The sequence below is a fragment of the Myxocyprinus asiaticus genome, chromosome 6 (assembly GCF_019703515.2).
Source record: "Myxocyprinus asiaticus isolate MX2 ecotype Aquarium Trade chromosome 6, UBuf_Myxa_2, whole genome shotgun sequence".
Lineage (NCBI taxonomy): Eukaryota > Metazoa > Chordata > Actinopteri > Cypriniformes > Catostomidae > Myxocyprinus > Myxocyprinus asiaticus.
The window spans coordinates 36,372,287-36,397,073 of NC_059349.1; the positions used below are offsets into that span (position 1 = coordinate 36,372,287).

Here is a 24,787-nt window from a genome sequence, read left to right on the forward strand (position 1 = left end):
CCGAATAGGCCAGCCTGGGAGATGGGGGCAGCAAGGAACTGTGTCTTGTCAGCCTCACCCATCTCGAATAGGTTGAGCCAAAGGTGGCGCTCCTGGACCACTAATGTGGACATCGTCCAGCCGAGAGACCGCACCGTGACCTTCGTCGCTCGGAGAGCAAGGTCGGTCGCCGAGCACAGTTCCTGCATCAGATCTGGGGCAGAACTACCCTTGTGCAGTTCTTTTAGCGTCTTGGCTTGGTGGACCTGTAGGAGAGCCATGGTGTGCAGGGCAAAGGCGGCTTATCCAGCAGCGCTGTAGGCTTTAGCCGTCAGGGATGATGTGAACCTACAGGGTTTGGACGGGAGCTTTGGGAATCCACGCCAGGTGGCGGCGCTCTGCGGTAATAGGTGCACCATGAGCAACTTATCCACTGGGGGGAATCGCCGTATAGCCCCTGGCTGCCCCGCCATCGAGGGTAGTGAGGGACGGGGAACTGAGGAATCGGGACCGGGCAGTAAAAGGTGCCTCCCACGATTTCGTCAGCTCTTCATGCACTTCCGGGAAGAAAGGCACTGGAGCGGGGCGTGGCTGCTTTGAGTGGCGCCGCGAGCCCAGGAACCAATCATCGAACCACGATGGTTCAGGGGAGAGCGGAGGGTTCCACTCTAGCCCGACGCTCGTGGCCACCTGGGAAAGCATGTCCATCATCTCTGCATCAGCCTGTGACTGGGCAATTGACCCCCAAGGGGGAGCGCAGCTGAGGCTTCTGCATCCGACTGGACAAGCCCGCTCTCCGATGCTGTGCTTGAGAGCTCAACAGCTTCGCGGGCTCCGAACAAGAGGTCGAACTCGCCATGAGACGAGCCGGTGGACTCATCTGGAAGCCCGATCGGGGCAGACGAGCGTGCTGGGGAATGGGAGGTCCGCGGGGGGATACCCGGTGGAGGCGATCCCATTGGAATCCTCAAATCGCCCCCAGTGCTAGCCGCGCTGGCCTCAAACCCGTAGGTAGAAGGACCGAGTTTGGGAGCCGCGACCACAACGTTGCCATGGTCATGTTCTCGCAGTGAGACAGTCATGAGATTTCAGCTCAATGAGCATGACCGTTCGGCTCCGAAGAGGAAATCTGAATGAGTGGTTGCATACCAGCTCCTTTTATACCTGTATGTCCGGGGGAGTGGCATGCAAATACCACTCACCAATTTTCATTGGCCTTTTATCAAAGACCAGAGGTGTTTTGGGCTCCCAAGAGTGACCCCTAGTGTCACTACATCGACACAACATCGATTGAGTGACAGATAGGGAACTGTCCTCACCAGCCATTTCATGGGGTCTTTAAACATTAAAGTATTTTTTTAAATTTTGTATAGATAAAAAAAATGTAATAAGGGGACTAAAATATTGATTGCACTTTTCAGACAATCCTAAATCACCTGATTTGTTTGAATGTTCTCTGTCTTCATTCCCTCAGAAATAGCAGACAAGATTTATAATCTGTTCAACGGCTACACCAGTGGGAAGGAGCAGCAGACGGCCTACAACACACTGATGGATCTGGGATCACCAACCCTCCATCGAGTGCTTTATCACTACAACCAGCGCTACGAGAGCTTTGGAGAGTTCACCTGGCGCTGTGAAGATGAACTAGGGCCCAGGTTTGTAAGATGATTTTCACTCTCTTCAGAATTGGATATAAAATGTAAGATGGAATATAATACCTCACAAATACAGGTATTGTAGAATGTTAGAAGGATAGGGGTGGGAATCAGCAGGGATCTAGAGATATGATATTATTGCATTATCTGGGTTTCAAAACAATAGTATTGTGTGTGGTGTATTGCAGTTCAAAACTGTGATATATTGCAATATTTTATTCAGTTGTATCTCATTGATCTTCATTGAACTTAACTACTTTGCACAAGTGCTTAACTTCCTGCAGTACTTAATCGTAGAGTCAATGACTTTGCGTAGAATATAGGCACTTCAGTGTCAGTAAAAAACAAAAAATGTCATGAGGGAATAGCGTACCTTGGTTTCAGTTTGTTTATCATAACAGTACATGTAAACTAGTTTAGTGTAGCTGTAAAGAGAATCTGTCAAATAAAAATAATTGTGTGTATTATGGTCTTAGCCTTATGGTCAGTAGGCTACATTTAGTTTCTCACTTGCTCTGAGTGGTGGTCATCTTTTTTTTTTTTTTTTTTTTTTTTTAACAAAAAAGATTGTGAAAAAAATATAACTAAAACTATTGATTCCTGATGTTAGAATATTCATGCATTATCATCAGGTAATATATATATATATATATATATTTTTTTTTTTTTGTTTTTTTTTTTTGTTTTGTTTTTTGTTACAGTATTCAAAACTTCTTAGTTTCACAAGGTTTTATGTGTCTTTTCATAGCTCCTTGAATTGCATAGTAAACACAGATTATTCTATTACGGATCCAAACGTCAGACATGTGATTAGGGTATTTGTGCTAATTAGGTTTAAATTGAATGCAATCAAACTGATTACAGTACATTAAAAGGACCGCTACGGAATCATGCTGACCACAAAACAGGGTGGTAGTCTTTATACACCCTCCAAAACAAACCAAAGACAAATAAGGTCTGGATTTTAGAATTACACTGAAAAGTTTCTAAACACAGCCATGTGTTTGATATAAAACCTGAACACTGCCTTGCTAATACACAGTAGAGGCAGGTGAATTTAATTATGGACGTTTGGACAGCCATAACTGAGGGCTCAGATCAAATGAAAAGGTTACATTTAATCGTCTCCATGTTTCAAGGTTTTCCCTTGCTCCTGAGGTGCTCTATTAAAATACACTTACATCAAACCCTATCCCACCCAATGAGACTGATGAGAGGGAATCACTGTGAAAAGTTCAACAGTAGTGCAAGTTTCAAACAAATATCAAACAAAGATAATGGATTCATGGTAGCTTCGTCAAAAAAACCATATAATATGTCTCTCACCCAGCTAAGTTATTATTTAGAAAAATGTAGAAGAACTAAATGAGAGCTAAAGGGTGAATGGATTGTTAAAGGGAAAGTTCACCCAAAATTATATCATCATGTACTCACCCTCACACTCAGGAAATGTTAGGCAGAATGTTAACCTCTGTCACCATTCACTTTCATTGTTTTGGAAAAAGATTCAATGAAAGTGAATGCTGACTGAGGCTAACATCTGCTTTTGAGTTCCAGGAGATAAAGAAAGCCATATGGGTTCGAAACAACATGAAGGTGAATAAATGACAACAGCATTTTCATATTGGGTTAACTATCCCTTTAAACATGTAGATCAGGGGTCTTCAACTTGGGCTCCGCCAATTATCGTTTTATCTTAATTGTTCTAGAAAAAGGAGGAAATTATGTGTAAAAAACAAAACAAAAAACAATACTAAGTTAACTTCAACCGTAACTAAATATGCCATTCATGTTTCACAAGGTATTAAGTAAAATTCATGCAATGCATAAGTATATGATGCTGTACATCAATAATGATATTTAATAATTGCAGAAAATACATTTAAACGCGACTTACAAAAGAGGAAGAATACAATGTAAGCAATTCATCTTAAGGAAACAGTAGCACAAAAAGTACTGCATTACAAAGTTTCAGTTGCATCAGAAAAATACTATTGAAGACAAAGATTAGAGTAACAATAATATAACATGTAACATGCTCTCTTTGGTTTGTTGAAGACCAGACGTGCTGCTGGATTCTGGATCATTTGCAGAGGCCTAATTGTGCATGCAGGATGGCTGGCTAAGAGAGCATTACAGTAATCCAGTCTAGATATGACAAGTAACTGAATAAGGAGTTGTGTGGCATGTACAGAGAGGAAGGGTCTTATTTTCCTTATTTTGTAGAGTGTAAATCTACATGATCTGGCTGTTCTTGAGATGTGGTCGGTGAAATTGAGTTAGTTGTCGATTGTTACCTCTAGATTATTGTATTATTGTAGATGAACCCAGCTGAATGGTGATGTTGTGCTCAACAGCAAGGTGGGCTGGAAAGACGAGGAGCTCAGTTTTCGCTAGGTTGAGTTGCAGGTGGTTTTCCTTCATCCAGGCCAAGATGTCTGCCAAATAGGTCAAGATTCGAGCAATCACCGTGTGGTCGTTGGGCTATAAAGAAAAGTGCTCTACTTGTGTCATCAGCATAGCAGTGGTAAGAGAATCCATGTGCTTGAATGATGGGTCCTGGTGATGTTGTGTATATAGAGAAGAGAAGTGGTCCAAGCACTGTTCCCTGGGGTACCCCAGTAAGTAGCTGATGTGACTTTGACACATCAGCTACCTTCAAGACCTACCTGAGAGATAGGACTTGAACCAGCCATGCACAGTTCCTGTGATGCCCAGAGGAGAGAGGGTGGACAGGAGGATATGATGGTTGACTGTGTCAAAGGCAGCAGATGTTATTTGTATTTAGGCCCCCTGTGAGTAAGCCAAAGGTGACTGTGACAAGGAACCCAAATCTCCATAAAATGTTAGTTAATGGAGAGAAAAAAATATTTGGGAGAAACCAGGCTCAGCTGGGGAAGCCAGTTCCCCTCTGCCTATACAGTATGAATATAATGCCAATATTAGTTATCTATGTGTAATACAAGTCATGTATTAATTGAGTAAACTGAGTAGATATTGGTGAGCAATGTTTAAAACTAAAGAATACTGATTGAACTGAAAGATGAATGATTAAGTGTCTTTGAAGTCCATCCTGAATTGACTTTTTTTATTTGGCTGATGAAGGCTTATAATTGGATTTAATTTATTGTCTATGTATTCCATTTAATGAGAATTTAGTCCATCCTATGACCAAGATGATGCAAGCAGAGGTCAGTGAGGTGTGCCTCGTAGTCTGGCTGGAAACTTGTGGCAGTTCCTTTTCAGTGAAGTCCATCCTAAGTCCTAGGTGCAGGCAGTGGCCAGTGTAGCTGTCTCCTAGGGCAAATACGTAGAGATAACGCAAAACAACATTCGCTCACAATTAATCCACCCAGATTTTCTGGTAGCTTTTGCACAATGTAGGGTGTCAGTATGGGAGGTTTGTGTGATTATGCCCCTGTGATTAACCCAGTTCTGTGAAATATTGCGTAAAATATTAGACTTCAGATAAGAGCTAAAAAAAAAAAAAAAATCAAGCCATTACAGTGGAGGTCTGGGGAGATGGGCCATTATCTTCCCAGCATCAGTCTTCCAACTTGTGTCAATTCCAATCTCCTTGCATCCGTACAGCATTTATGAAAGACATTGCATAGGATGGAAATATAAACAAAGAGAATTGTTTTCCAAGTCTTATATACAAAGAATGCTTCACCCCCAAAAACAGCAATGGGTTTCTAGTTTTGATATTATCCAGTTCACTAGGGTTGCCCCATCACAAACAATGTGCAATTTTCATTAGCTAATCATAATACAAGATAATTGTCACTAAACTGGCTCCACTCAATATAAACTCGTATTGGCTTGAAACAAAATGTATTAAGTTTTAAAGTCAATTACACATATTTGTCTTGATTTCTTTTTTAAATATCAACATAAAAGTTCATCTGACTCATGCTTTGTTGGTGGGTGGACCTAATGGAGGACTGACTCATGCTCTAATTGGTGCAATTTAGATGTTAGTTAGGTCAAAGGTATTTGTTATTGAGATTAATCCTGTGCATCCTATGAGCAATGAGATTACTATAGGAAATGGTGTTGTCTCTTTGTTATTATGTGCAATGAAGCAATGGCCGTTATAGAAGTCTGGAGTGAGGTAGGTCAGCGTGCCCCGTATTACTGTGGGTGTCTGTGGAATGTAGTTGATTGTTTCCACCCAGACCACTGCAAGGCAATAGAGTTCAAGTGATTTCAGAGAGAGAGAGAGAGAGAGAGAGAGACAAAGAGACAGAGAGAGAGAGAGACAGAGGCACTGGCAAAGCCAAAGAGGTTGAAAACATACCTTGGAAATAAAAGGCCATTTTCCACCTCCATAGATGCTGGGATTTATGGTGACAACTGTTGCTATTTGGAGACCAAAACGTACTTTTTTGAAAAATAAAAGGATGACAAACCACAGGGTTTTATTTTAAGCAAATAAACATCTAAATTCCTATAACCACTGAAATGTGGCGAGATATTAGAAACATAAATACATTCAAAAGAATGATATAAATGACAGCATCTCTACACCAGACAGGGTTATTTTTCATTGAATATTCTAGCGATTTCTGACATCATTAAAATTCCATTATAATATGTTGTGAAGTGGAAACCAAAGTAAATAATGAATTTATAGTCCAGTTTTGCCCCGAACGTGTAAGCACGCAACTACATTTGAATGTTGCATGAAACCTCAGTCAAAAACAATCAAACAAGACACTGTCCGATCTTTGTACTGAAAAATGCACTTTGCAAATTTTAGAGCATTGGGCTTCTGGCAGGGGCTTAAAGTTAAGCTATGTCTTAGGAATGAGGCACTCTTTCTACGCTCTTCGTATCGCATTTCAGCTTGTCTTTTGTGAAGGATTCATTGCAGTCTTACATATTTAATAAATGCCCTCTTAAGAGACTGCAGCTTTAGCTACCATTCACCCAGTCATTCTGTGTTACCTCGGGAGATGTGCTCATACCTGTCTGTTTCTGTAACTATGGGCACTTTTGGCCATGTGGATTTTTAGAAAATAAACTCTTAAAGGGGTCATGACATGAGTAATCACATTTTCCTTGATCATTTGACATAGAAGAGGTCATTGTACTATAAAAACATACTGTAACTCAAACTTCCTCTTTGCTGCAAAAAGAGCATTTGTTGTTTTCTGACAAAGGGTCAGAATAAGTTTGGAAAATGATAATGTTTTACAAATATATGAGTTTTTGTGTAAAAAACAAACAAACAAGTAAACATAGAGGAAAATATTAAAATAATAATAATAAAAAACCTTTAAAACCCTTAAAATTTGAATTCTTAAAACACATTTTTCACACTCTCACAAGATTATTTGTCCATGAACAATGTTCACCAGTGGATATACATGCATCACAGGAGAATTCTGTCATTTTTTATAATTTTGTCATTTTTGAACTAACAAATGCCATTTCCACCACATCTCACATTCGATATTCAGTTTCGTAACATTATGTGAAGGAAATGACATTTTTAGAAGAAAATGACTGACATCTTTGTATTACTAAAGGTAATTTCATAGCAAATATTTTATGTATTATAAAAACACACTGTAAAATAATATGTTCTCACTTTTTGCATGAATATATAATACAGCTTATTTGGAAATAAGACAAAAATATTCTGCCCACGATGTGATATTTACCTTAATTTGTCTGTTTTATTCACACATTACATCTTAAGCATGCCATTTACAGACACTGTTGTCTTCTTGGAAACTATATACACTTACATTTAAATATATACACAGTATGTATTTCAATATGTATTGTGCGAAATTATTTCTATACATTTTTGCACAGATTTTGCATCTGTACCTCAGTATTGGCTTAATTTCTATGATGACCAACAATTATGTCACTAATATATATATATATATATATATATATATATATATATATATATATATATATATATATATATATATATATACTGTATACTATATATATATATATATATATATATATTTATATATTAGTGACGTAATTGTTGGTCGTCATAGAAATTAAGCCAATACTGAGGTATAGATGCAAAATCTGTGCAAAAATTTATATAAATCATTTTGCACAATAAATATTGAAATGCTTGATTTTTATTTTATGATTTTTTAGATTATGATATTTCAAAATGGTAATATTTTTATAATGTATTTTCATAGTTTACCATTAAAGTATATGCATAAAATGCATTTAAAGAGTAGCACACATAAATTGATTGCATGGTAAAATGTTTTCAATTTCAATGCGACCTTCATACAGTATACTGTAACAAACAAACAAACAAAAAAGAAAGTTGAAATCTGTTAGTTTTAATAAAAGTCTGGAACATAAAATTGGCTGTAGTTGAAGAAACACCCACCTATGTTTGCATTAACCAGATATCTTCTTTATTGTGTTTTGCTACTGCAGGAAAGCAGGATTGATTCTGTCTCAGCTGGATGAACTCAGCGGCTGGTGCCGTGGGCTTCTCCAGGAACCCAAAATTGGCTTGCGCAGGGCATCCCTCAAATATCTGTCTTGTCGTTATACAGATACCAAGGCATTCGGGCTTAGCTGGGTGAACCTTGGCCAAGACTTACGCAAGGCCTGTGAGGATCAGCTGCTCTCTGTTATGTACAATGATTATGGAGAACCCAAGGAACTCTAAATGACAGACAACCAAAGCCAGAAGCGTTCATTCCTAAACATGGCCTTCTTTTTTTTTTTTTTTTTTTTCAGTCTGAAACTCTTTAGGGCTTCTCTATAGAGACTGATCCATCCGTTAAAGGTAACAGTTAATTGGCTATTTAATGATGAAGAGGACAATATTTTGCAAACAGCTTGTTAATACTATGAGCAGTCCATTACACAGTATTTGATTTATCAATGAGCATTCGAGATTCAAAAGCTCTGATCATGTACAGTGTATATTCAAAGGGAAGTCATTTGAAGTGGCATTTAGGTATAGTGGTGCATTTTGTCAAATAGTGCATACACCAGCTTGTATAGGTAGGACTTTTTCCACAAAAAACTAAAACTTTATCTTCTTTATGTGCTGAAAATGTATGTCTCTCTGTAGTGCATATAGATATGGAAACTATTGTAGAGTTATAGCTAATGTAAATGTTAATTAATCAAATATAATTTCCTAAAGTAATGAATGTAGTGTTTAAGGTAAGGTACAGGAGTTAAAGGAAATGTACATGGGTTTTTTTTTTTGTTTGTTTTTTTTTTTTTTTTAGTAAGCAGTGATATGAAAATGATCATTTTAAAGTTGTGTACATTAACATGTCTTGTTTGTTTTATTTCATATGCCAAATAAAATAGCTCAAATTACTTAAATCAATGTTTTTTTAATTGTTGAGAACTGAAAAAAAAAAAAAAATCAGAATGAATGTTAAACATTTATCTTTAATAGTTATTCTTTTATATTTTTCATAATTTTACAATTGTGTACATTCACATGCGGTCTGCATCTTAAATAATTTGATAAGTCAGAGAATTTAATACAAACTTATAAAAAAAAAAAAAAATTGAATGAATAAATCTTGGTTTGACATTTATTTTGATGTTGTGCACATAGAACGTCATCATGAACAATACCAAACTTGAGATTGTGTTTTATTTAATAGTGTTTATTTATACGTTATTGATTCGACAGTAAAATTACACTTTTACAGACAGAACAGCATATAAAATCAGTATATATTTCCATTATAACTGCCATAAATGAGGCATCTTTATCCAAAGCACACATGCACTGCAAGCTTTGGATGTACATAATGGATATAATATAAGAAGAATGGTGGTAAAAGTTAACAGCAGTGGCTGACAAACAAATATTGACAAAAACATGGGGTGGTTGGGATGAAGTTTGAATGAAGAGTTGAGAGATAAGCATTTGTTTATGTAATGAACTAACATTGTTGGATCTGAGACATTGATATAGCACAACAAGCAAGAGCTAATGGTTTAATATTTGTATAAACTATTCATAAAAAGAAAATAACTAAATGTGAAACAAACAATGATTTTTGTGTTCTAAATGTTTGTGGGGTAAATATTGGTCATATCTACCCCTACAACTATGTTAGAGATTTTGAAAAATATATTAGTTATTATTTTATAGACTAGTGTTGAATGGTTTGAATTACTGCTTTTGATTACAGCCTCTCTGTTCATGTGAAGGGAAGAACCATTCAGGTTATTGTTTGCCATTTTCTTTTCCAGTCAGCATTAGAGCTGTCCACGTAGTCTGCCTCAATATTATTCATAGCAGCTCTGGCTCCTTGTGTTTGGCTGTGCCCTTGTTCTCCTCAGCTTCAGGGTCACGGCAGGTGCACTCATCGTGATCGCAGTCCACTCCAAACTGAATGACCTGTCAATCAACCAGACATGCTTTTTTATAAACAACATCCAAAAAAACACTCCACCACAAATGTGGTTAGGTTTTGTGGGAGCCCACACACAGCCTTTGAACAAGAGATCAAAGTGTGGTTTGGATAATTCTACAAGAAAATACTTTAAGGCATTGCAGTAGATCAAAACAATAAGCGCTACCTTTTTCCAGATGTATGATCGATATCAACTGTTAACCAGATTACTCAATAGAATAATAGTCTATTGATAAAACGTGGACATAAACTTGGGCTTTACTGGGGTTTCATTTTATTTTTCTTTTCATGTTTTTTTTTTTTTTTTTGGTCTGATTTGGGGGAAAAAGAGCTATGAAATCATAAATAAAATATCAAACCAAGTGACATCTGCAAATTATGGTAGATATTTTCTCAGAACTAACGTCACTTTTCGGAGGCATTTTTTGTAATGACTTTTAACCAACCAACTCAAGGTCATTTTTAGTGGATGTACATTCAAGTTCACACAGGTGTCCTAGCAGAGTAACTAGAGGTTTAGTTCATCACATTAACTATGGACATGTTCCACTAGTACTTGACAACCAGAAGGTGTCCATCCTAAATTAATAGTTCACCCAAATATGAAAAGTCTGTCATAATTTAATCACCAGTATGTCATTCCAAACCTGTATGACTTTCTTTTTATTTGCAACACATAAGGAAATTTTTTAATTAATATTCCATTCAGTATTTTCAATCATTTAACTTATGTTTTTAAAACCACTGTGAACAAGCTTCTCTCATAGTGCTCATGAATGTGGAACGGATTTCAAGATTTTTTTTTACTGCAAAATAACTTAAATATCCAGTTATTTCTCACTAAAATCTATCATATACCTTTAGAAGACTTGGAATATAATGCACAAGCTGCATAGCCTACTTTTATGACACTTTTGGGTAATTATTTAAGCTTTAACCTTCTGAGACCCGAGCGTGCCAACCATGTTAAAATAAAATAAAATGAAATTGTATATTATAAATTCTGAATCTATGTACTGATTACCATTGTCCCATGTCTGCAAAACATGTTGAGTGGTCCAAACATCATCTGCAGCCTGAAACTTAACTTTTGGTTGGATTTTAGAAGTGTATGCACTTAGCTGCATACAGAGCTATAGGATGCTCCCTTGCTCCCGTGCTCCCTATTTAGTGAATTCCTTAACCTCCAGTGTGCTGTTTGTATGCACTCCTCTCAGAACAGTTTGAAATGCACCTTATTTTCACCCTAACTCCATATAAAGCCTCTGAAAGCAAAATAAATAAATAAATAAATAAATTCAGCTTTTGGATGAACCCATTGATTCTCAATTTTAATATATACAGCAAACATAGGAATGCATTTACTAATGTTAATTAATAGAACCATACTGAACAGTGATACCTACATAAAATATAACAACATTTATATTGAAAAGTGAAATGACCCATAGATGTGTTAATGTTGAATGTTATTCAAAATAAAATAAATAAAAAATAGAAAATAAAAAATTTCTCAACCTTTGAAGAAATAATTTCTGAAAATCCACATATGTGGGCATCTGGGCACTACCATCTCACAGGACCTGAAGTGGGAGACCCACATTGACTCCATTGTGAAAAAGGCCCTGGAGAGGTTGTACTTCCTTCGCCAGTTGAGGAAATTCAACCTGCCACAGGCACTGCTGATACAGTTCTACTCAGCAGTCATTGAGTCTGTCCTCTAAACTTCAGTAACTGTCTGGTTTGGTGCAGCTACGAAATCGGATATCAGAAGACTACAAAGGACAGTTCGGACTGCTGAGAGGATTATTGGTTGCCCCCTCCCTTCAAGAACTGTACACTTCCAGAGTGAGGAAAAAGGCTGGAAAAATCACTCTGGACCCCACACACCCAGCCCACTACCTTTTAGAACTGTTGCCTTCTGGCAGGCGCTACAGAGCACTGTGCACCAGAACCGTCAGGCACAGGAACAGTTTTTTTTTTTCCCCTCAGGCTATTCATGTCATGAACAGTAAAACTGCCCCATTGAGCAATAATTAATGTGCAATACACAGCTTAATCTATTTATATTTATCCAACATACCACACCTCTTCTGCCATTACATTCCCTTGCTTCTGTATATAACAGATTTGTATTTGTATATTGTAGATAGGTATATATATATATATATATATATATATATATATATATATATATATATATATATAGTCCTATTGTGTATTTCCATGTATATTTTATTTTCTATTCACTTTTATTTTTATTTTATATTTTTATTATTATCTCTGTCTTGTTGCTGTATTGTTTGTGCACTGAAAGCTTCTGTCACAAAGACAAATTCCTTGTATGTGTAAGCATACTTGGCAATAATGCTCATTCTGATTCTGATTCTGATCATGTTTATTAGCATAATTTGTTTTTATTAGCATTAAAAATTAATTAATTTTTAAAAGTGGCAAATCAAACAAAACTAGAGATGCTACTCTTTACATCCTAACAAGTTTCAATGACAACACTTAAAGAGGTTTCTTACCAGAGGCACTTTTGTTGGCTCTGTGCCCATAGAAGCACCTCATGGAAATCAACGTCATGTTGTTATGTCACATGACTCGGTGTGGCAGAAATGTAATCCTTAAATGACTAGAATGTTGTGAAATGTATTTAGTCGGTTTAAATAATTGCAATTATGCATTGCATATAGCGAAGCCAAAATACAACGTCCACAAATGTTGACGCGAGGTCACACAAAGTTAAAGTGAGTCCCTGTTAACTGCCATTGACATGAAAAGACAGTTCTGCAGAAGAAAGAAAGTCCTACGGATTTGGAATGACATAAGAGTAAATTATGACATAATTTTCCTTCTTGAGTTTGTCTATTCATTTAATTTTCAATGATCATTTTGTGGAATGTTGTGCTTGAAAAGTGTGTTTGTGCTATATTTCTTTAAAAATAAACGACACTTGGTTTGAAATTTGTTACTGGTTTATACAATATACTGTGAAGACATTAATTCATGTTTAAGTGTGATTTAAGTGTCCAAATAACTTTTTGGGCCACAATAAATTCTGCTTAGGTTCAATAGAACTGTATACATGTCATTAGAAAAATTGCTATGAAAGAAGGATTGATGAGGAAAGGACAGTCACCATTCACTGCTGTAGAGAAGGAAGGGATAGAGAAAGCCCGACTGTGAGCAGATAAGGATATGAGCAGATGAACACATGTTAAGAATCAACAGGAGATCCTCATCCAGAATTTGTGCCATAACCACAGGTTGCAAAATAAATTAAAATTCCCAGCTATTCAGTCTACTGCAGGAAAAGTAAACATGAAATGCAACTACAGCGATAAGCACTGATTTCACCTGATGTTTATGGGATTGTCTAATTGAAGTCCATTCAAGATTGCTCCCTCATTCCCAATACATTTCTTTGAAAGACAGTTGTCTTTAGTTTCATCATAAATAATCATGACAGATGTTGTTCAGTGAAAATATCAACATGCTTGGCCCACACAGAAAATTATGTTTTTAAAGGTATAATTCACCCAAAAAATGAAAATGATGTCAACATTTACTCACCCTCATGTTGTTTCAAACCTGTATTACTTTCTTTTATAGAACACTAAAAGAGAAGCTAAAAATTCTCTGTCACCATTCACTTTAATTGCATCTTTTTTTCCATACAATGAAAGTGAGTGGTGATGGAGGCCAAACATTCTGCCTAGCATCTCCTTTTATGTTCCATAAAAGAAAATCATATGGGTTTGGAACAGCCTGAGGCCGAAAAAAAGAGTATATTCTGACATATTTTTAATTTTTAGGTGAGCTATGTCTATAATTGTATCCGTGCACTGTGTTTCATGTGCATGTGGCAGGTATTTGGCCGCTAGAAAAAGACAGAAGGAGGGACGAGGGGATTTTGTTTTTTTTATTGTCCAACCTTGGCTGTGAGCATTCTTTCTGGCTCTAATCCTAGACACTCTTAAACCAGATTGCCCCACCAACATACTTGATGAGCAGCCGAGGACTTTTCCATGGCCTGCGCAAACAGGAGCATGTCAGTTCCGCTGGACCCGCAGTGGCAGGATGCTGTTTCTCACGGTTTATTTCACTTTCTCAGTCCCTGCTTGTTAAAACAACACTATTTACAGTTGCCCATGTCCGCTGGCACCTGGCCCTCTGCTAATAAAAGCTGCTCTGGCCAGTCATTTATTTATGATGGACACTTCCCTCTGAGCTCATTCTCTCTATGGGAGAGGGTGATGAAGATATTCATGGTAAGTACTGACAATATGGCGGTGGTATATGAGAAAGGATGCAAGGGCTTATAAGACTGGCACTATGAAAGAGAAATTGGTAAATTGCAGAAGCATAGAAGTATACAGGAAGAATGGAAATAAAAGGAAAAGCCTTTCAGATATGCTGTAGAGGGCTTGATTTACCTTTTTAGATGAGAGAGTTGATGGACAGCAGTCGCCTCCGTCATACTGGCAATACGCTCGGTTATTGATGGTGTCACACCAACCGTCTCCACCAAATGGCTTAAAATAAATAAATAATAAGAGAGAGAGTTAAAATTCTCATTCATGAGCAAAAACATATGTGACCTGCTTCATCATTTTAAGTCACTTTCTCCCAAAAACACATTTTGAATTTTATGCACTAAAGTCAAAAGGAAAGCATTTAAATGAATATAACAGTCAACATTTAAATTGTGAAAGTGAAAGTCAGAGGAAGTGATTTTGTGCCTCAACTGAGACAGTTCACCTGGTGATCGCAAGCTATATAATAATAATATATATAAAATATATACAGTATATATACACAGATGAGACAAAACATCATGACCACCTGCCTAATATGTTCTTTGTCCCCCTCATGCTGCTATACCAGTGCCAACCTGCTGAGGCATGGACTCTACAAGACCCCTGAAGGTGTCCTGTGGTATCTGGCACTAAGACATTAGAAGCAGATCCTTCAAGTCCTGTTAGTTGTGAGGTGGAGCCGCTGTGGATCGAACTTGTTGGTTCAGCACAGATGCTCAATCGGATTGAAATCTGGGGAATTTGGAGGCCAGGGAAATGGAAGCGCAAGTGGTAGTTCTGTCAGGGAGACTCGCGCGGTACTCGTCATCGGTTCATTCATAATTTCCTTTAACCAATCACTGTTCACCTCTTGCTTTAAAGGTCTGCCAGCAGCCAACCACTCTGCTGATTTCTGGTGTCATTGTGGCAACTCATTCATCTGATGCACCATGTCTGATTCAGAGTCCTTCTCTTCTATAGAAGAACACGCAGACACTGCAGCTATAAACATTATTCCTAATTCTATTCCTACCAACCGGGACATTCCTGTTCCTCGTCGCAGCTTGCATTTACAACAATCAGCATCTTGGTGGGACAACTTGCCTCTCGTGAAAATTATGGAAATACTACCAAGTTGTGGCATTCCAGTAAATCCCGACCAATCCAGGTCCAAAATCAAACAACTCACACAAAATGTATTGGGCTGTCCTCTGATGGCGGCAGATGTTCACTCATCTTCCCTGCCAGACTCCGTTCCCACTGACAAATCTGCAGGGAGAAAACATACAGCTAAATCAAGATCCCCTATTCATTCTCAGCCAAACAAGAAATCTACTCCTCACCCAGCTGCTCCTTCAACTTCATCGGCCGGAGAACAAGACTACATCCTGGAAGCCGTGCGTTCTCTAGCCGACACCATCAAAAATCTCGACTCCAGATTGCATTCCTTGGAAACTCCTCAATCTGCACTATCTTCAGCTTCCATTCATCTGACAATGCCAAATTCAGCCCCATCTTCCGTGCCTTTTCTGCCAGCAGTTCCGCCATCTAATGCTCTTTCGTATTTCTCCCTTGCAAGTTCCATCCCCGCTCCTCCGTCAGGTAGGAGTTTCATTTCTCCAGATGCTGCCTCCGTGTCAGTCACCCTGAGATCACAGATCATCCAAGGTAAAGATGTTAATTTAGCCTCCCTCTACTCCCATCTCCTGAATGCAATCGCCAGTTGGTGGATTGCGGAGACGTAGCAGTAACTCTCAAGTCGTCTGATCTGAGATTACTCCACAACCTCTCATTTAGTGAGTTTGTAGTTGCTTTTGGCATTTACAGAGATGTTATCTGCAGCGCTTTTCCTGATCAGATGGAAGAACTCAACTGCTATTTAGCTATGATAGTGGAATTCAATCAGAGGAGGACTTTATTTTACGAGTACCACAGATCCTTTTCCACAAAAGTTCATCACCCAACTCAGCGCTAGTCTGGACTGGTCTGTTACCAACACGGAACTCCTTATAAGGCATTTCAGCGGACACAGCGTGCTCACTTGCTCTATTTGCAGTTCTCACGGCCAATCTGCTGACATGTGTCCTGAGGCTGTGTGTTGCACCGGTGTACCCTCCACTTCTCTGAAAGACTATGCAGTAAGACATATGGACAAGAGAGGATGCTCTATCAAATATTTCAATACTACTCCTATTTGAAATAATTTCAATGAGGCTGTTTGCACATTTCCTAATTGTTTTTCCCCCCATGTACCTGTATGTAGTTTTTGCAAAGACCCCCATCCGAAATCTGTGTGCCCTCTCCGGTTCGGACCAACGTGGGGAAGACGGGGATTTCCCCCTCAGAAAAAATACCTCTCATCCCCTCCACTTCAATTAATATCCCTGCTCTCTCTCACTTTCTATCTTCCCACCTGGACACCACATTCATAGATTATATCTTAACCGGGTATCACAAGGATTTCAGGTCGGAGTTCTTTCTCCACTGACCAAATCTTTATTCTCAAAAAAAAATGCAATCAGCAGTTAATGAACCTACTGTAGCTTCTGACTTGTTTCAAAATTAATTGAGTAAAATATACCTCATTGGCCCCTTCAGTTCTCCCCATTTTTCTTGCTTCAGAATTAACCCATTGGTTTAGCCACTCGTAAATACTCAGGTAAGAAATTATTAATTTTTCATATGCCGGCACCCAGGTCCGGGCACTTTCCCAGCGTTAACTCTCTAATTCTCCTCGAGCAGTTCTCCTTTCACTATGCCACCGTAGATCAAGCTATCAAATTGATCTAAGTAGCAGGACACGGAGCTCTTTTGGCCAGAAAAGAGGGCCGAGGCTGATATTAAAGATGCCTTCAAAATCTTGCCCATTCACTCTTCAGATTGGCCCCTTTTCATCATTAAATGGCAGTCCAAGTTCTATTTTGCATTTAGACTCACATTCGGCTGCCGTAGCAGTCCACACATTTTCAATTCATTGTCAGAAGCTTTGTGTTGGATCTTACTGAAAGTTCACAAGCTCCTGTTCGTTTTATATTTATTGGATGACTTTCTGCTGATCGATTTTCCCTCTAAATACAGCCCCATGTTGGACATTTTGAAATAGTTTTTTCAGGAGCTGGGTGTTCCCCTCTACCTCGAGAAAACTATGGGTCCCTCTACTTCCCTGGGATGTTTAGGGATCACACTCGATACTGTAAAAATTCAAGCTTCCTTACCCCCAGATAAATTGGACTGAATCAGAACTTTTTGTGATTTTATTATTCACTCCGACGACATCTCTAAATGCGAACTTCTGTCTCTTTTAAGGCATCTCAATTTTGCAATGCGCATTATTTTGCAAAAGGCCATTCATTCATTTCTCGCCTTCTCAACTTAGCCCATTCCATGGCCAACTTGTCAGACAAGGTTACCTTAAACGAAGTCTGTCAATCCAACCTTAAATTTTGGTCCATGTTTCTCAAACAATGGAATGGCATTTCATTTTTCTATAACGACATTCCCGACCAACTCACTGTCTTTTTTTAATGATGCAGCTCCCTCCATTGGCCAACAGAATTTAAAGCACTTGTTAGCACTTCGTTTTCATCTGCTCTCTTTGAAATTTACCTCATTGTAGTAGCCAGCATCCTATGGGGCTCCCAATGGTCATGCAGACACAACTTAGCCATTGTCGCAATAATCAACAAAGGTCGATCTTCTGCAGTATGATCATGTCTCTATTGAGATGGCTTACTTGGCAGAGCATTAATTGTAATTTCATACTCACAGCTCAACACATCCCTGGTTTTCACAATTCCATTGCTGACTTTTTGTCTCGCTTTCATTTTCAGGAGTTTCATCACCTCTGCCCGTCAGCCAGCGATCTCCCAGTGCCATGTCCTCCAATAGCAAACCTTCTGCACGACTAAGCCCATCCCTTTTGCCCCTGCTAGATTCCGCTAAAGATTTGATAAGGCATGGTATTGCCCTCTCTACACTCAAAGCTTATGATTCTGCTTGGTCTCAATTTTCTTCATTTTTCAACTCTCACAAGACCCGTTATTCCCTGTGTTAATGTCAACCGTCTGTGCTTTCATTGCTTTCTGTTTTAATGTCCGATTATTGAAACCTTCATCCATTAATAAAATGGTGGCAGGCATTCAGTTTCATGCTAGATGTCATTCACCTGAATTCCCCAGTCTTTTCTCCTTTCCATCCATCCAGCTAATTCTAAGAGGTATCAGAAAAATGTCCTTTACCATTCCCGATATACGGCTTCCTAACTTTAGACATTCTACACCTCCTTGCTTCCACTCTCAGAGCAGATTTTTTTTTCTAAATTTGATGACATTCTTTTAGAAGCAGTTTTTCTTTTGGCATTTTATGGCTTTTTGAGGTGTGGGGAATTCACATCATATTCTCCAGTCTTCCTGCCTTCTCGACATTTAACCTTTTCTGATATTTCTTTTTCTCCAAAAAACTCTTTTATTTCTTAAACATTCAAAAACAGATAGTTTAGTGTGCTGAGTGACTCCAGCCAGGTCTCTGAAGCAACAGAATTGGCCCAGTTGCTAGGGAGGGTAGAGTCACATGGGGTAACCTCCTCTTGGTCATGATTAGTGGTTCTCACTCTCAATGGGGCACGTGGTATGTTGCGCATGGATCGCGGAGAGTAGCATGCTGGGAGTCTCCACGGTGTCATGCACAACGAGCCACGTGATAAGATGTGTGGACTGACTGTCTCAGAAGCGGAGGCAACTAAGGCTTGTCCTCCGCCACCCGGAATGAGGTGGTAACCGCACCACCACGAAGACTTACTAAGTAGTGGGAATTGGGCATTCCAAATTGGGGAGAAAAGGGGATAAAAATTTGAAAAAACAAAACAAAAACAGATAGTTTAAATCATGGTCGCACCATTTCAATATCTAAAATTCCCGATAATTCCGTTTGCCCATACGCCTCAATGATAAATTATCTTAAGTCACAGCCTCACGCTTCAGCTGCCTCCCCCTTATTTTTGAATTCTTCGGGGGACCCCATGACACACCACTGGTTCGCATCTCATCTTTCCACCACGCTAATATGCTGTGGTCTCTCCCCTCTCCCCTCTGGCCATTCCTTCAGGATAGGATCTGCTACAGCAGCTGCATCACAAGGACTTCCTTTAAGATGCTGGGACGGTGGTCTTCTTCATCATACAAGACATACATACATCCCAACCTGGTTCAATCAACCAAGCTCAGCTCATATTAAGCAACACATCAAAGTTACCATTTTCTTTATTGTAATTTTTTTTCATGTTTTGGAGTGGTGGTTGGCTGTGGAGTGGGATGGATGGAACTGTGGGAGTTGTGTGTGACTGAGCGGAGTCCGGGATAGATCGGGGCTGTGTTGTATTTTAGCATCTTCAGGTTGGTCGCCCTTTGCCTAGAATTTGCAGAGATGTACTCTTGACATTTTCTCAACCAGCTTCCTGGGGTATCACCTTGGGATGCTTTTTGGGCAGAATTGAAGGAGTTCCCATCTATGTTGGGCACTTGGTGGCTGCTTTTCTTTGTTGTTTGGTCCAAGTCATCGATTTCAAAGGTTTTTTTTATTATTATTATTATTAAATTTTGGTTTTATAATGAGTTGATATGGTGGCACAGTTATTTTTTTTGTCTAAAAAACTGGTTTCAGGCATTTGAGCATGCGCCTTTGGATCGAAGGATTTTTGGGATCATGAGAGACAATTCAGTCAAGTGTTTTGGAGCTTTTGACTAGCAGTGTATATATGTATATATATATATATATATATATATATGTATGTATGTACGTATACATATATATATATATATATATATATATATATATATATATATATATATATGTATATGTGTGTATATATATATATATATATATATATATATATATATATATATATATATATATATACACAGTGGTGTGAAAAAGTGTTTGCCCCCTTCCTGATTTCTTATTTTTTTGCATGTTTGTCACACTTAAATGTTTCAGATCATCAAACAAGTTTAAATATTAGTCAAAGATAACACAAGTAAACACAAAATGCAGTTTTTAAATGAAGGTTGTTATTATTAAGGGAAAACAAAATCCAAACCTACATGGCCCTGTGTGAAAAAGTGTTTGCCCCACCTGTTAAAACATAACTTAACTGTGGTTTATCACACCTGAGTTCAATTTCTCTAGCCACACCCAGGCCTGATTACTGCCACACCTGTTCTCAATCAAGAAATTACTTAAATAGGACCTGCCTGACAAAGTGAAGTAGACCAAAAGATCTTCAAAAGCTAGACATCATGCCGAGATCCAAAGAAATTCAGGAACAAATGAGAAAGAAAGTAATTGAGATCTATCAGTCTAGAAAAGGTTATAAAGCCATTTCTAAAGCTTTGGGACTCCAGAGAACCACAGTGAGAGCCATTATCCACAAATGGCGAAAACATGGAACAGTGGTGAACCTTCCCAGGAGTGGCCGGCCGACCAAAATTACCCCAAGAGCGCAGTGACGACTCATCCAAGAGGTCACAAAAGACCCCACAACAAAGAGACTGGGCAAAAATGGCCTGCATGGCAGAGTTCCAAGACGAAAACCACTGCTGAGCAAAAAGAACATTAAGGCTCGTATCATTTTTGCCAGAAAACATCTTGATGATCCCCAAGACTCTGTGGACTGACAAGACAAAAGTTGAACTTTTTGGAGTGTGTGTCCCATTACATCTGGCGTAAAAGTAACACCGCATTTCAGAAAAAGAACATCATACCAACAGTAAAATATGGTGGTGGTAGTGTGATGGTCTGGGGCTGTTTTGCTGCTTCAGGACCTGGAAGACTTGCTGTGATAAATGGAACCATGAATTCTGCTGTCTACCAAAAAATCCTGAAGGAGAATGTCCGGCCATCTGTTCGTGACCTCAAGCTGAAGCAAACTTGGGTTCTGCAGCAGGACAATGATCCAAAACACACCAGCAAGTCCACCTCTGAATGGCTGAAGAAAAACAAAATGAAGACTTTGGAGTGGCCTAGTCAAAGTCCTGACCTGAATCCTATTGAGATGTTGTGGCATGACCTTAAAAAGGCAGTTCATGCTCGAAAACGTGATGTGGCTGAATTACAACAATTCTGCAAAGATGAGTGGGCCAAAATTCCTCCACAGCACTGTAAAAGACTCATTGCAAGTTATCGCAAATGCTTGATTGCAGTTGTTGCTACTAAGGGTGGCCCAACCAGTTATTAGGTTTAGGGGGCAATCACTTTTTCACACAGGGCCATGTAGGTTTGGATTTTGTTTTCCCTTAATAATAACAACCTTCATTTAAAAACTGCATTTTGTGTTTACTTGTGTTATCTTTGACTAATATTTAAACTTGTTTGATGATCTGAAACATTTAAGTGTGACAAACATGCAAAAAAATAAGAAATCAGGAAGGGGGCAAACACTTTTTCACACCACTGTATATATATTGTCTATTGTGTATTCAATATATACTTTTTTCATTTCAATATGTATCTATTTTTTAATAAATTTTAATTATTTTTTAAAAGTCTTGTTGCTGTTTTTGTATTGTTGTGTACTGGAAGCTCCTGTCACCAAGACAAATTCCTTGTATGTGTAAGCATACTTGGCAATAAAGCTCATTCTGCTTCTGATTCTGATTCTTACAACTCTGGTGGTGGTAGATTCACAAAAAAAAACAAACAAACAAACAAAAAAAAATATATATATATATATATATATATATATATATATATATATAGCATTCAATCAACCAAGCTCAGCTCATATTATGCAATGCATCAAATGTACCATTTTCTTACAACTCTGCAAGCATTGTTATCCTTTTTAAGGGTATTGCACAACAGTGCTCCCTTTCCCCTAAATATATTTCAAGCTTTGGTTATTCTTTTCAAGAATATTACATGACCAAATGCTCGCCCAATCAGGGTTCAAAGCATTGCAAGCATTGGTTAATCTTTTCAAGGGTATTGCACAACCAATGCCCCCCTTCCCTTCATGTGTCATAAGCTTTGGTTGTCTTTTTCAAGGATATTGCACGATCAAATGCTTGCCCAATTCAGGGTTTATATACAGCATAGGTACTCTTTTCAAGGGTGTTGCACAACCAATGCCCCCTTTCCTTCATGTGTCATTAGCTTTGGTTATCCTTTTCAAGGATATTGTACGATCAAATGCTCGCCCAATTCAGGGCTCAAATACAGCATTGGTACTCTTTTCAAGGGTATTGCACAGCCAATGCCCCCTTCCCTTCATGTGTCATTAGCTTTGGTTATCCTTTTCAAGGATATTGTACGATCAAATGCTCACCCAATTCAGGGCTCAAATACAGCATTGGTTACTCTTCTCAAGGGTATTGCACAACCAATGCCCCCTTTCCTTCATGTGTCATAAGCTTTGGTTATCCTTTTCAAGAGCCAAAGAGACTTTCTTTATTATTTCATTGTTCATCAATAAATTGTTATTCCCTTTATGTTATGCTGTTCCTAGTCTTTCTGATAGAAATGGAAGCGTAAGCAGTAGTTCTATCAGGGAGACCTGCACGGTCATTCATAATTTCCTTTAACCAATCACTCTTCACCTCTTAATTTAAAGGTCTGCCAGTCGCCAACCACTCTGCTGCCTTCAGGTGTCAACGTGGCAACCGCCTCCTCCCCACCACCACCAGCCAGTCTTGGTCTGACGGGGGGTAGACTCCTCACCCCTGCCATCTTCCCCGGTAGGATCTGACGTTTCTCTAAATTGTTCCCGGACCGTCAGATGGGGGCTTACGCCAAAGACACTTTACTTATTATTTTATTGTTCATCAATAAATTGTTATTCCCTTTATGCTATGCTGTTCCAAGCCTTTCTGATAGAACACTTTGAACTCTTCTTCAAACTATTTCCGAAAAATGTATGCAGTGTTGTAGGGCACATTATCCTGCTGAAAGAGGCCACTGCCCTTAGGAAACACCAAGGAGTGTACCTGGTCTGCAATGATGTTTAAGTAGGTGGCACATGTCAAACTGACATCCACATGAATGGCCGGACCCAGGGTTTCCCAGCAGAACATTAATCAGAGCATCACACTCCCTCCACTGGCTTGTCGTCCAGTGCATGCTGGTGCCATCACTTCCCCAGGTAAACGGCACACATGTACATGGCCATCCACATAATGTAAGAGAAAATGGGACTCACTGGACCGGGCTTCCTGTTGCACTAAGTAACTGTATCTCATCTGTATCTGTCCTTTCACATAAAAATAAAACTGCACTTATTATTCCTAACTTTATTATTCAAAAACTTTTTACTTCAAACCATTACTTCACCTGTGTGAGAGAATGGCTACCAACTTTGCAATGACCATGGGATTTAAGTCCAACTTTCTTCTTGTGTGGACTACAATTATCAAATTTAACTTACATAAACACTTTATAATGCCTGTCTACAGGATTTTACATAAGCTAAAGGATCTGATGCCAATAACAGGAAAACAATAGCAGTCTGCCAAAGATACTTTTGGCTCTTTTGTGCATGTGGAGTCCTTTCAAAGAGTCCAGCTTCTACCTGAATTCACAGCCCAGTCCAAGAGCAGCTGCTGAGATCCCTGTAGAATTTATCCCTGCTAAAGTACAGCAACCCAAAGTGTTTTTCCTGCCCTGCTTTCAGTATCTTAGTCACAAGCATTAAGTAGTTTCATTTTTTCATTCTTCCATTATTTCTTTATTCTTGTCCTCAGTGCAAGTTTATCCATGTGATTAATTTATATTGGGAATTTATTGGCAAAAACAATTTTAAATCAATCATATATAGAATTGATTGTGTATAAATGAATCTGCTAAATAACAGAATTTAAAACAAGAATAATGATCTAATACCTAAACAAAAGAATTGTGTAACAGTAAATGGGAAAAATGTGAGGAATGCATCTATACAGGCCAACAGAGGAATTCTGCAAGTAAATGTTAGACAATACTGTAGTCAACCATTGGAACTCCTACAGGGAGTTTGGCCAAAATCATCTGACCCGTACCTTATGAACATCTGCCACAAGACAAAACAATCATCAAGAGAAGTCTAGATCTTGACAGAGTGGCCACTGCAAAACCACTGATCACCATGCCAACAGACAACATCACTTGATGCAAATCCAGTATGTAAATTAAAATCTCATGTTTTCCCTTTATTGGATATGAAAGGAAGAGAAGAAATACGAGAGAAATGCCATTGCATTCTGGTGTGTTTTTATTGTTTTAATGTTTACATTTAAAGGGATAGTTAACCCAAAAATAAAAATTAAATCATTGTTTACTCACCCCTGTGTTGTTATAATCCCATATGATTTTCTTTTTCTTAACACAAAGGGAGAAACTGTGAAAAAATGTTGTGCTCAGTGATGTCATACAATGGCAGTTTATGGTGACCACCTCTTCAAGCTTCAAAAGAACACAAAAGTAT

General features: G+C 38.5%; 2 protein-coding genes across 5 annotated transcripts in view; one reads left to right on the top strand and one right to left on the bottom strand.

The window, feature by feature from the left end:
- The window catches only part of LOC127442213 (astrotactin-1-like), a 481,722-nt gene extending 472,762 nt beyond the window's left edge, over positions 1–8,960 (top strand). For all 4 annotated transcript variants that reach the window (XM_051700073.1, XM_051700074.1, XM_051700076.1 and 1 more), the window contains 2 exons: positions 1,454–1,637; positions 8,070–8,960. In XM_051700073.1, the coding sequence (XP_051556033.1) occupies positions 1,454–1,637; positions 8,070–8,307 (422 nt within the window). In that variant the 3' untranslated portion in view covers positions 8,308–8,960. The remainder of the gene's footprint in view (positions 1–1,453; positions 1,638–8,069) is intronic.
- A 340-nt stretch (positions 8,961–9,300) lies between these two features.
- The window catches only part of LOC127442209 (pappalysin-2-like), a 139,239-nt gene continuing 123,752 nt past the window's right edge, over positions 9,301–24,787 (bottom strand). Inside the window, exons 22-23 of the mRNA XM_051700059.1 lie at positions 14,476–14,574; positions 9,301–10,017 (exon numbers count right to left, since the gene is read on the bottom strand). Of these exons, the coding sequence (XP_051556019.1) occupies positions 9,910–10,017; positions 14,476–14,574 (207 nt within the window). The 3' untranslated portion in view covers positions 9,301–9,909. The remainder of the gene's footprint in view (positions 10,018–14,475; positions 14,575–24,787) is intronic.